At 40.9% G+C, this 13,577-nt stretch overlaps 1 protein-coding gene across 1 annotated transcript in view; it reads left to right on the forward strand.

Moving 5' to 3' along the window:
• The window catches only part of LOC149871352 (solute carrier family 9 member C1-like), a 200,449-nt gene that overhangs the window by 26,749 nt on the left and 160,123 nt on the right, over window positions 1–13,577 (forward strand). The window contains exons 6-7 of the mRNA XM_090034612.1: window positions 9,733–9,832; window positions 12,424–12,564. Of these exons, the coding sequence (XP_089890738.1) occupies window positions 9,733–9,832; window positions 12,424–12,564 (241 nt within the window). The remainder of the gene's footprint in view (window positions 1–9,732; window positions 9,833–12,423; window positions 12,565–13,577) is intronic.

Genomic DNA, 13,577 nt, shown 5'->3' on the forward strand with positions numbered 1-13,577 from the left:
TTACTTTCCTCACAATCAGTAATAAGGCTATGTTATATATCATTATTTTATAGTATACTTTTAACAACATTTATGGTAATATGCCGTATAAATTTGCATACTGCACACCCCTTTTCCCCAAAACTTAGTCCTCCAAAATTGGGGTGTGTGTCTTAAGTGTGGAAGCTGATTTCTGCATTAGAACAGAAGCATGGAGACTCTGGAATGGTGCTTTCCCAGCCAGCATATAGTAGGGGGATAGTGCCTTCTTCAGTGTCAGAGCTAGAGTTTTAACCCTTACACAGTTGCTGCTGAATGGGCAGTAATTTTTGGCTGAGCAGTATGAGTAAGGCAAGTGAGCTGAAGAGAAGTCTGCCCCTACTCCATGACTTTGGGAAACTCTTTTTTTCCTTACTCTGCCTTTCCAAAACAAAGTACATGTCTTATTTGGGGGTGTGCAGTATGCAAGAAAATATAGTATTAAGCTTTATTATTTTAAAATGAAAAAAAATCATAAAATAATACTTGCAATGCTTGTAAAATTGTTGGTTACAGTTTGTCGATACAAAATGGTTAGGTGGACAATAACAGGCTGTTTTGCGTATGCTACACATGAGAAAGTATAAGTAGCCCAGTGAAATAGTTTTTTGAGATCAGTTTTTATTTTGCTGTGCTTCACATGATCTGAGCCAAAAGGCCGAGAAAAGGTCTTATGTGTCCAGAAGTATAGGTTTTTCCTTTCAGATTAATTCAGGTAGGTAATCCACATGTTTGGTTTTAATAATGACAGATAAAACAGGAAAGGCTAATTGAGTGTCTATACATGTGCTCCAGGGATGGTGAGGAGGGGGGCACTTTAATTAGAGCGGTTCTCAAGAGCCACTGTAATTAAAGCGCTCGCAACATCTTGTGTATTCAGCATCCTGCGCTTCAAAATGGTGGTAGGCACACGTTAACTGTGGAAACTGAATACACAAAACACCGAGGTTACTTTAGCAAGCTAATTAGCACGCTCCAGCAGACTCAATTTATGGAGTTGATCCATCTCACTGTAATTGCAGTGCATCAGAGCAGGTGTTTCACCTGTCTACAGGTACCTGTTGCAGCAAAGTAGTGTATTTGGTCAGGTCTAAGGGTCTTCTTGGATTCATAGATTTTAGGGTCAGAAGGGACCTCAATAGATTATTGAGTCTGACTCCCTACATAGGCAGGAAAGTGTGCTGGGTTCAGATGACCCCAGCCAGATGCCTATCTAACCTCCTATTGAAGACCCCCAGGGTAGGGGAGAGCACCACCTCCGTTGGGAGCCCATTCCAGATTTTGGCCACTCTAACTGTGGAGTAGTTCTTCCTAATGTCCAGTCTAAATCTGCTCTCTGCTAGCTTATGGCCATTATTTCTTGTAACCCCCAGGGGCTCCTTGGTGAGTAGAGCCTCACCAACTCCCTTCTGCGCCCCCATGATGAATTTATAGGCAGCCACAAGGTCACCTCTCAACCTTCTCTTGCAGAGACTGGAGAGGTCCAGGTGCCCTAGTCTCTCCTCATAGGGCTTTGCCTGCAACCCCTTAACCATATGAATGGTCCTTCTCTGGGCCTTCTCCAGGTTATGCACATCCCTCATAAAGTGTGGTGCCCAAAACCGGAATTGGTATTCCAACTGTGGCCTGACCAGTGCCTGATAGAGGGGAAATATCACCTTGGTTCTGTTTGTCATGCATCTGCTGATGCATGATAAAGTGCAGTTAGCTTTGCTGATGACTTCGTCACATTGATGACTCATGTTCACCTTGGAGTCCACTAGGACTCCGAGATCCCTTTCCGCTTCCATGCTGCCAAGCAGATAATAATCCTAGGCAGTAGGCGTGCTGGACATTTTTCCTCCCTATGTGCAGCACTTTGCATTTCTCCTTGTTAAATCACGTTCTGTTGTTTTCTGCCCATTTGTCCAACCTGTCCAGGTCTGCCTGTAGTTGCTCCCTGCCCTCCAGTGTTTCCACTTCTCCCCACAGTTTTGTATCATCTGCAGACTTGGACAGAGTACACTTCACTCCCTTGTCCAAGTCACTGATGAAGACATTGAAGAGTATCGGTTCAAAGACCGAGCCCTGTGGGACCCCACTGCCCACATCCTTCCAGGTCGACACCAAGCCATCCACCACCACTCTCTGGATACAACCCTCTAGCCAATTTGCCACCCACTGGACTGTGTAATCATCCAAGTCACAGCCTCTTAATTTGTTCACCAGTATGGGGTGGGATACCGTATCGAAGGCCTACCTGAAGTCTAAGTAAATGATATCTACTCCTACTTCTGCATCCAGGTGTTTTGTAACCTGTTCATAAAAAAAGACTAGATTAGTCAGGCATGATCTACCTGCTATGAACCTATGCTGGTTTCCCCTCAGCATAATTTTTCCTGCTGGTTTCTCACATATATGAGCCTTAATAATCTTTTCAAAGACTTTACCAAGGATGGAAATGAGACTGACTGGCAAAGAACTCGTTGAGGAGTTTGACCTTGTCCCCCCTATCTGTCACCAATTGCTTTTGCCTGTTCAGTAGTGGTCCTATACCGCCCTGGGTTTCCTTTTACTCCGTATTTTTCTGAGAAACAATTTTTTGTTATCCTTAACTTGGGATGCCATCCTCAGCTCCATGGTAGCTTTGGCCTTTCTAACTGCCTCCCTACAACTGTGAGCTGAGGAGGCATACTCTTCTTTAGTAATTTCTCCCTGTTTCCACTGCTTATATGCCCCCCTTTTTGCCCTTAGGCTGCTCTGGATTTCTCTGGTTAGCTAAGGAAGCCTCTTGGCCCTTTTCCCCCCACATCGGGATAGTCTCCCTCTGTGCCCGAAGAATCAATTCCTTAAGACACAGCCACCTTTCCTGGGCTCCCATCTCACCCAATCTCTTACTCTGCAGTGCGTCATTGACTAAACGCCTGAGCTCACTGAAGTCAGCCTTCTTAAAGTCTAGCACTTGCACCCTACTAATTACCTTTCCCACCCTATGCCTTATGGTGAATTCTATTATTTGGTGGTCACTGTCCCACAGGTGACCACTGATCTGTAGGTCCCCTACCATGTCATCCCCTGTTACCAGTACCAGGTACCTCCTGCGTCAGATGGAGGTCCTGCACACAGGATAGGAACCTGCGTGAGCAGTGGGAATTTACTGTCTGCATCTCCCAGCAGATGTCAGGGTAGTTTATGTCCCCCATGACTACCACTTCCCTAGTCTTTATGGTCTCCGAGAGCTGCCTTAGGAGTTCCAAATCTAGTTCTTGCCCTTGGTGTGGGGGTCTGTAGCAGACCCCTACCACCAAATCCCTTTCCCCTTGACTTCCATGTATCTTAACCCACAATCCTTCTACTTTCTCCTCCTCCAATTCCATTTTGATAAGGGTTGATTTATAATGCTCCTTGACATAGAGTGCAACCCCTCCCCCTCTCCTCCCCACTCAATCCTTTCTGTACAGCTTATAGCCCTCAATGTGTACTGCCCAGTTGTGGGTAGAGTCCCACCAGGTATCTGTTAACCGCACTAAGTCATAAGTGTTTTCTGCAAGCAGGAGTGCTAGTTCATCCTGCTTGTTCCCCATGCTCTTGGGGCAATCTCTTTAATGAGTTGAAACACAAAAAGGAATCCTACACAAGTGGAAAGTTGGTCATATTACTAGGGAAGAATATAAGAGTGTCACAAGGGTGTACAGGGTAAAATTCAGCTTTTGGGCACAAAATCAACTTCCCCACTTAAAACACAGCCCCCAGTTTTAAAAGGTTAATTACTGGGAAGAAAAAAAGGTGAATGTAATATGTAAGTCTTTTGATACTGTCTTCTGCAACATTCTCATTACTAAACTGATGAAATACAGACTAGGTGAAAGTATTGTAAGGTGGATATGTAACTGATTGGATCATCAAGCTCAGTGAATAGTTATCAATGACTCAGGTGTTTCACTGGGAAGAATTAGCAAGTGGAGTTCCCCAGGGGTGTGTCCTGGGTCCCAGATTATTTGACATCTTCATTAATGATTTGGATGACAGGATTAAGTCTATGCTTAACAAATTTGTGGATGACACCAAATTCAGTGGAATTGCAGGTACTCTGGAGAGTAGTGCTAGGAGCCAAAATGATCTGGATAAACTGGAGAAATGATCCAAAATCAATCAGGTGAGATTCAACAAGGATGAGCACAAAGTCCTTTACTTAAAATAGAATAAATTCATGCACAAATACAGAGTGGGGAATGATTGGCTAGGCTGCAGTACTACAGAGAAGGACCTGGATATTACAGTAGACCATAAGATGAATAGGAGCCAACAGTGTAGTCCTGTTACAAAAAAAAAGCCAACAACATACTGGGTGCCTCTACATGTGCTGTTAGCACAGAACAGTAAACAGACACCTGGGACTGCAGCACATTGAACTGGGTTGGAGCAGCCCCAGCTGGCAGGAGACCTGGGGGGCCAGCTTGCCAGCCTGGGGCTGCTCCGATGCGGCTCATTGTGATGCAAGGGGTTGGCTGGGGCACAAGGGTGCTCCATTGTAGGGCTAGCCAGCAGGCAGCCCCTGCACTGAAAGCACTCTTGTGCCGCAGCGAGCCCTGACAGCATCTACATGTGCATTGTTGTGCACTAATGAACTCTGCCATAGGATAGTACTTGTATTTACAAGTACTAACTCGTGGCCAAATTAATTCATTTCCTGCAGTCTTATAGGGCTGCACATGTAGATGTTGAGACTTTACTGTCTCATGTAGATGCACCCACTGAGTTGTATTAACAAAAGTGCCACTTGCAAATCAAGGAAAGTGATTCTGCTGCTCTGTTTGGCATTGATGAGACCTAATCTGGAGTATTGTGTCTAGTTTTGCATTCTACACTTCAAAAAAGATGTGGACAGATTGGAAAGGGTTCAGCAGAGAGTGACAAAAATTATTAGAGGCCTGGGAAACATGATTTACAGGGAAGGACTGACAGAACTAGGATTATTTAGTCTGGAGAAGAAATAGTTGGGGTGGGCAGGGAAACTGATAACAGTGTTGAAATACCTAAAGGATAATTACAAATAGTATGGAGATAGATTTTTCTCTGTGGCTGTAGGGGACAGGACTAGGAGCAATGACCACAACCACAGCAGAGGAAATTTAGGTTGGATATTAGAACTCCCTGACTATGACAGTGGTTAAGCATTGGAACAAGCTACTTAGACAAGCTGCAGAATCTACATTCCTGGAAATTTTTAAGAGCAGTTTAGGTAGACAATTGACTAAGATGTTTTAGTCAGGAATGATCCTGCCCTGAGCAGGGGTCTGGATTAGATGACCTCATTAAGTCCCCTTCCAGCCCTGCGTTCCTATGACCCTAAATAGTGCATGATCCCAGTGCTGGAACTAGGAATATAACAGAAGGATGATACTAAATGCGAACTTAATCAAATGACAGTATAGAGTAGGGATCCAAAACTGAAGTTTTGCATGGGGTCCTCCAGAGGTAAACCCTGCTGCTGCTTGTAGCAGGACTAGGCCTTTGCTGCTTCACACTGGGTGCATCTACATGTGTGCTTCACTGTGGAGCTGACTAAATCACTTCACAGTAAAGTGTCACCATCTACATGTGTGCTGGTATTAGGTACAGTAAATTAATTAACTCCACTGTAAAATGGTATTGTCGGGGACAGTACTATCTTATGGTGGACTCATTTATGTGTGGAAGCACACATGTGGATGGTGACTACAACAGTCTGAGCTATAGCAGAGCAGCCTTGGGCTGGCAGCAGGCTTGGGGGGTCAGCCATATGGCTCTGCAGTTTCAGCAGTCTTGTGCTCCAGCCAACCCCTCTGCTATCCAACGCTACCACCCAGAGCCCGGGGCTGACCCCGAGTCTGCTGCCAGCTCTCTGACCCAGCTCAAACTGCTGCAGTCCTGGGCACGCATGCAGAAGCTCTACCTGGGAGCAACTGACTCAGGCACAAATTGCACCAGAGTTTATCATGTTGCCTTAATGGCATGTGTAGATGCACCCATTGTGTCAGTTTTCTCTTGTGATAATCACTAGCATTCCTATTCCTCTCTTCCGACTTTTTATTACATTGTTTTCTACCTTCACTGGAACTTTTTCAGTCTGCCTGTACATGAACATGCTCTAACCTGTGTGGAAAGCTTCTACTAACTGCTTCTATGAGCATGCTCCAAAACCACATCCATGAAAACAGAGATTGACCTAATTCATTTAGATTGTGTTTACCCTGTACTAGCTTCATTCTATTTGGCTCAGGTATCAATAGCAAAAAAGTATGGTAGCTGAAACCCATATTGCTATGGCTTCACTAATGTTGATACCCTAGCAAACTACATTAAAGTGAGGTTGGACCTTCATGCTGCGGTCATGCTTCCAATTGTAGTGTAAACATAACCTCAGAAAACAGGGTGGATAAGATCAGGGTGGATAAAATCAGCCTAATCCAGGGGTCAGCAACACTCAGTACATGTGCCAGTGTGGCATGTGAAGCCATTTTGCTTGGTACACCACAGCCAGTTTGGGCTCTGGGCTGGTCCTTGCTGCTGGCCATGGAGCCTGGGCTGCTTGCAGCAGGCAGCAGGAAGGCTGCAAGCAGCTGCACTGGCCAGTTCTGGCTCATTGCCAGCAGCAAGTGCACATGTACCTCGAGGTAGAGGTAGGAAAGTGGCCCATGGCTTCACTACCACAACAAGGATTAGGCCCCTTGCAGTTCCTCCACCATCTGTTCCTGGTATGCCAGCATCTTACAAGTCGAGGTTGCAAGGGTTTTTTGGTATTCTGCCCAAAAAAGTTGCCAACCCCTGGCCTAATTTTCCCTTTTTTGTTTTGTTTGTGCTGTTGTAAGCTCTTTGCATTGTTAGCTGTCTGCATTGTTGTACTATTTCTGAAACATCTCATATTGAGGACAAGTATTTTTTTCTGTGTTGGTAGGTTCAGCTTCAGCTTTTTCTGTGCATTATGCTAAATAAAGCTTTTCACTTAAACAACGAGTAGGTAAAATTTGCATTTTCTCTTTCACCATTTTTCACTCCAAATGATTCTCTCTCCTTGCCAAACTTACATCATTTGTTGTGAGTTAAATTTCAGTGATCAATAGTAAAACTAGACATGCAGGGTTGGTGGCCAGAGCTTCAGTTCTTTCACTGGTCATTTCTGCCTGTTCAAGAGTGGCATAAGCATGAGTGTCATTAGTTCAGGTACTGTTGACTGACATAGTCCACAGAAGAAATACTAGGTAAAAAGGATGGCTTATTTTGATATCTTTTTAAAATTGAAAAAAATTATGCACATAAGTCTTTTATTTAAGAAGTTATTCACTCAAGGCTTTGCTGGAATATTTGTATGCTGCCAATCTCTTCAAGGAAGTGCTACAACCTTAATACTGTCTAAAGATAGAATCCTACAACTGCCTCCCTTTGTTCCTAGTATGCTGGAGCCAGTTGATCTCTCTACAAGGGCCAGGGTTATAACTCCACTTTTCCTTGTAGTATGTATTTTTTTCCAGGCAAAAAATGAAATATTCCATAACCCTGGTTGTTTTGTATATTGTTCTGTATTTTATTAGGATTTCTGTTTGGGGAAACATAATATTGGGTGCATCTACATGTGCATATAATTTGGGAGCAATTTAGTTTCAAGTAAACTACTCAAGAGTAAATTCTCCTGGGCATATGTCTACATGTGCAGGGATGTGGGAGCAGATTAGTTGCTCCTAGTAGCAAACTGTTCCCACTTTCTGCAGCCTTGCAACAGGCCCCTGCAGCACACAGGGGAAGATCCTTCTCTCCCAGCGCTGGTGCTGACAGAATAATCTCCCAGCCTGGGCCCCACAACCATAGAGCAGGAGCTAGGAGATCCCTGTGGCCAGGGCAGGAGGACATTATCCCTGCTGGGACACTGGGGATAGAGCCCACCCCAGTAGCAGACAGCTTCTGGGGGCAGGGAACAATCTCCTGCCCCCTGCTGCCTGGCTGAGTGGGAGCACATATGTTCCTGGTCAGGCATCTACACATGTGCTACTGTGCAGTAGGTAATCTTGAGTAAATTTGCTACTTGCATTTGCAGGTAGCAAATTTACTCATGATTGGAGCCAGTTACTCTGCAGTAAGCATCTGCATGTGTAGATGCAGATGTTTAATGCACAGTGCTTAGCTCTACTGCACCATAAAGCATCTTGTGCAGACATGCCCACTAAGAAGTATCCTTACGATTTTTTATTCTTTGCTTGTATTGAATGAGTGTGAATGAACTGAGAAGACAGGTTGTGGGGGGTATCAGAGAAAGTCAAAATTGTTTAGCTGAAGATCTTTTGCAAATAATATATCACCTTTATTTATTCTTGAAAAAGCTGGTAGAGTTCTTATTTATTTTTTTTGTGCCTCTGATTTTGTGAGGATAGTATCAGAACTATTGTGAATTAAACAGTATTGTCCACAGTGATCATATGAAATGGTATATTCACAGAGTCAGTGTGAATTGTTTATACCTATTAGAACAAATGTGAGTATTTCAGTTTGGCATGGTACATGCTAATTAGTTATCTAAATCTATAAATTTTCATTCAAGTGTTATATTGCATATAAGCAGAGTACAGTATAATTCATACTGACTAAATATATAGTTTACTAAAATGCCAACACAGTGCCAGCCTCAATGTGTTGTCATTGTTTACATTGTAACAAATATAATATATCTCCATATCAATTAAATTCATAAACTGCTTAAGAGTAGCATCTTTGACGCCACTGTCTATTTTGAAATTAATTGTACTATTAAACTGCTCCAGAATCAGCAAAGGAGAAACTACTGGCAAAGGGCCTCTATTAGAAGCTTTAAAAAATGCTAGGAGTTAATCAGTTTAACTGCAGCTATCTATCCTCGTCAAGTCTTGTAGTAGCAGCCCTGAAACAATTAGAAGCCTTGAAAATAAGAGCTGTGAACCAAGGGGGTCTCTACATAAGCAGCAAGGCTGCTCTGACGTATTGTAATTACAGCACATCAGAGTTTGCTGGAGAGTGGTAATTTCTCCTCCCCCCATACACACAAACACACACATGTTAATTTCCCCCCGTCACACATGTACACACACTCCCAGAGCATATGTTTAAACCCCCCAAGTTTCTTAATACTACAGCCATGACAGTGCCATGTACTTTGCAGCCATGAAAGTGGCCAGCAGAGTGTGAGCAATATTGGTGTTCATGATTATTAATTTGGGTAATCATTACCTTAAAAAATAAAGTTTAAAAAAATCTTCTTTTCAGATCAGTACTCTGCCACTGAAAAATGGAGGTTAAAGTATTTGAAAAATTCTCTTGGAAATAAAAAGTCAAAATGTAGTATGTTCCTGGATAACTCAGCCATTGTAACTAAGTAAATATTACTAATTCCTAGAGCTATTGTAAAAGCATTACTAATACTGGTGGTCAAGTAAGAAAATAATCAAACTGTAGATTCCTTGTAGCTCATTTAAAAAACTACAGTGGGAATAATCTGTGTTTGAAGCAATAACCAGAAAATAAATATTTTCCTTGGAATTATATTTTATTTTAATTATGCTATATTTTAATATTTACTAATATACTTGGATACTACAAATGGTAATGCATCTAAAAATCTCCCACAAGTAATTTAAAGCTACTACTTTAAGTAGGCATGTCTACCCATGAATTAAAATTGAGTTTACTGCACGCAGTACAATAATAACATCTAATTTTTTTTCTCTTTAGCTGAATGGCTTGGAATGTCTGGAATTCTTTCTCTTGCTATTTTGGGAATTCTTTTAAATTCTGTGAGCTTCAGTCCAGGGGTCGATGAATTCATCTTTAGGTAAGTATATACTTTTGCTTAAATTGACTATTCATGATCTATGGGACGTAAGTTGCCACTTATATGTCTGGAAAGGATGTCATGATCACAGATGAAGTAGTGACCCCAGAAGTAGAGTATGCTCAAGTGGGGACACTTAAGACAGTTTGTTCATAATTCACTGGCTAAAAAAAAGCTTCCTAGTCTTCTGATTAAAATGTAGTGAAAAGTTTCCTTAAGACTTTTCTGCTTCATGGAAGATGTCTGCAAGAAAGCTTTTTAACTATAGTGGAAAAAAGGTTTTGATTTGGTGTGAAAAAGTGCCCCAGTGCAGTTCTTTAAACTTTTCCTCAAATAAATCACTTAGGTTCCATTTGTCTGCATCCCGCTTGTTCACTTTTCCAGTTTATCACAAAGACTTTACAGATTTTCTGCAGTTTCTTATGATCAGCTTTACACAATTTAAGGATTAAATCACCTTAAAGTCTCCATTATAAAATTTTGTGTGATGGGGCCTTTTTGGAGCTATGCAAATCCTGCAAGCTAAAGTTCCCCCATGGAAGATTATTTTCCTAGTGTCAGTAATTTCTGCTCTTGGAATGATCAAACACTGGTTTTAGTGACTGATCTGTTGTGATTTAAAGTTTTCAAAGGTAAATTGATACTACAGACACAGTCAGGTGGTAACAGTTCAAATTTAAAAAGCTAGTCATCTTGCCTATATACTGAGTTTGTCTACGTGGGAAAGTTGTTTTTTTTATGAGTTATAATAGCATAATCCTCAATCTGGACATTCTTGTTATAAGGTTGCCTTTTTTGGTTTAACTTTCTCCTTTCCCAGTAACATCAGATAACTCAAAAAGGCCATAGTATATGAAAATAAATACATTTAAATGAATCTCTTTGGTTATGCCAAAAAAGGCTTTCGTATGCAGGCAAGACCCACACCTTACACTCTCATATCTATATCATTGTAGTTGTATAATTAAAAACTTAATGTGAACATTTTTTTTGTTTTCCCTAAAGCCCTCAAAGCCTCGCTTTAGCTTTTGTTTTCATTTAATAACAGCATAATAAATTCTACCTGTTGATGAAATCCATGTTTAAATGCTTACGTGATTGTATTTCTCATTTCTATACATCTGGCAAAATTGCAGCTCAAAGTTTGAGGTTGTTGAGGCTCATTTCATGCAGCATGGCTTTAGCGTCAATCTTTTTCTTTATGGGTTTCCATATAAGATGCATGATATTCTCCTCACAAATTATCAAATCATGATTGTTGCCTGGGCACCTAGCAGGGGCTTAAAATTGTGGGCGGTCTTTTTTAGATGACCTTTTACCCAGGTGGAGCGCCAAAACTTTCAGCCTCTCGAATTTTATCTTTTTGTTCCAGTTATCATTTAGCACTTACCTTTTAAAAATGTTTTGAATCTTGTTATGTAGTAGCATGTAAATTTTATCAATAAAATATTAGGGAAAATAATGTGATATACAATTTTTATCCCACTTTATCCAGTGCCTATTATATACAACATTTAGTATCATTGAGGATGGTGGCAGAGAGAGAAAAGGTGCTCTTGGTAATGTCTTGCCTATCACCTGGTGTTAAGAACACTTCGCTGGGATTTAGGAGATGCAGTTTTGAGTTCCTTTCAGAGTAACAGGGCTCAGAACCTGGGTCTTCCCCCACCACTAGGCTACTGGGAATAAGTGACTAGAGCAGATTCTTCTGAGCACATTCAGATGGACAAGACAAAGCAGGGAGAATAGGGTATGAAATCATTGTAAGTGGCCCAAATCCCACTGTTTGGCTAAGGTTAGGTGTGTACATGCTATTTCCCAGCCTAAAGGGGAGTTAGTTTGGGGCCAGTGAGCTCCTATACACATGCAGGGAGACTGCTCCAATGCACTGTAATTACTCGATTAATCGAGTCTGCTGGAGCATAGTAATTACCACGCTCCAGCAGACTCCAGTGTCACGTGTATCAGCGTCCCTGCACTGAAAAATGGCGGCAGGGTGCTTTTATTTAAAGCTTATTCAAAGATCTTTAGTTCAAAGTGCCCCACTGCCATTGTTCAGCACAGGAACATTGATACATGTGACACTCCAGGAGCTTTTAATTAGCACATCTGTCAGAGCTGCACTAATTAAAGTGCCCCCCTCCACACCTTCTGGAGCAAGTCTATAAATGCCTTTTATTTCTGACAATGGCCAGCCCTAGATGCCATTAAAGAAGTCATAAATAGTAGGCAGATGTGGGATAATCTGTTATTCAGAGAAGTCTCCAAATAACTCAAGATTCACTTTGGGCCTTAAAAAGTCTGAAGTTTTAAAACCATTCCAATGCTTTTTATAGCATTTGCTATTATAATTTGAGATGTTCTTATTTCCCACATAAATGTCCCATCCCTTTTTAACTCTTACATTCTTGACTGCAATGATAGTATCCTGTAGCAGTAAATAACACATGATGATGGGGGCAGCGTTGAAAAGTTCTTACATCTACAGAAGGCTGAAAACAACCAATACAGTAATACTAATTCTGAAATGAAGGTATTGTTTACCAATGGTGCTGTTTTATATTTACCTGTATATTTTTCTTTTCATGCAGGTTCTGGGCAACGCTAACATTTTTGGCTCATTGTCTGGTATTTATTATCTTTGGAATTGTAATAGCTGAAAAAACATTTGAGTATATAACAGTTCATGATTTGTATATCATTCCTCTCTACGCTGCATTGAGTCTTATAAGGTAAGAATTCCTATTTACATCTGTGTTTATATCTATCCCTTCCTACCTTATTAAAATGATGATAGCTCATGTGACTTTTAAAAATATTTAAATTGTAATTCACTTTCATTGGGTGTATAGGCAGTGGCATGTTGAGGTGTCTTATACATTTTTCTCTTTTTCATTTTATACAGCAGACTAACAACAGTAATTTGTTAGCATTACAGCAGTACTTAGAATGTTATAAGCTTTCAGTGAACCCTTGTTTATAGGCTATTTTTGCCAAACCTTGATCTGGAGCAAACCAAAAGCCATATAACTCTTTGAACTCTTGTATTCCAGCTATATGAAGAGATGGAGAAGTTGTTCTGTGAAATATTTAATGCAGAATTGGGTCATCATAATACATTCTACCTGTTGATGAAATCCATGTTTAAATGATTATCTGATTGTATTACTCATTTCTATACATCTGGAAAAACTGCAACTCAAAGCTTGAGGTTGTTGAGGCTTATTTCATGCAGCATGGCTTTAGCTGCTTTCTTCAGGTCTTTTTCTTTACAGATTTCCATATAAGATGCATGATATGCTCATCACAAATTTTCCAATCATGATTGTTATCTGGGCACCTAGCAGGGACTTAAAATTGTGGGTGGTTTCTTCTATAAGACTTCTTATGCAGGTGGTGCGCCAAAGTTCTCAGTCTCTAGAATTTTTATTTTTTGTTTCAGTTATCGTTAAGTGTTTATCTTGTAAATATTTTTAAAATCTTGGCATGTAGTATCGTGCAAATTTTATCTATAAAATATTAGGGAAAACATAATGGTGTGGTATATAGTGTCCTCAGGTTGATTAGGACAGGCTAATTAACCTAAGAAGCCTTCATTCTCTATTTTAAATCTTATGGGAAGTAATATCAGATTTTACAGACAAAATAATGTAGACTTGGAAAGAGGAATTCAAAAAGGATCCCATCTTCTCTTAGTTTAGTTACATTGGGAACACTTTGTTCCAAGACTGTCTTGTGATCTTTG

This window comes from Crocodylus siamensis, chromosome 2 (assembly GCF_052110815.1).
Source record: "Crocodylus siamensis isolate JL-2025a chromosome 2, ASM5211081v1, whole genome shotgun sequence".
Classification (NCBI taxonomy): Eukaryota; Metazoa; Chordata; order Crocodylia; family Crocodylidae; genus Crocodylus; species Crocodylus siamensis.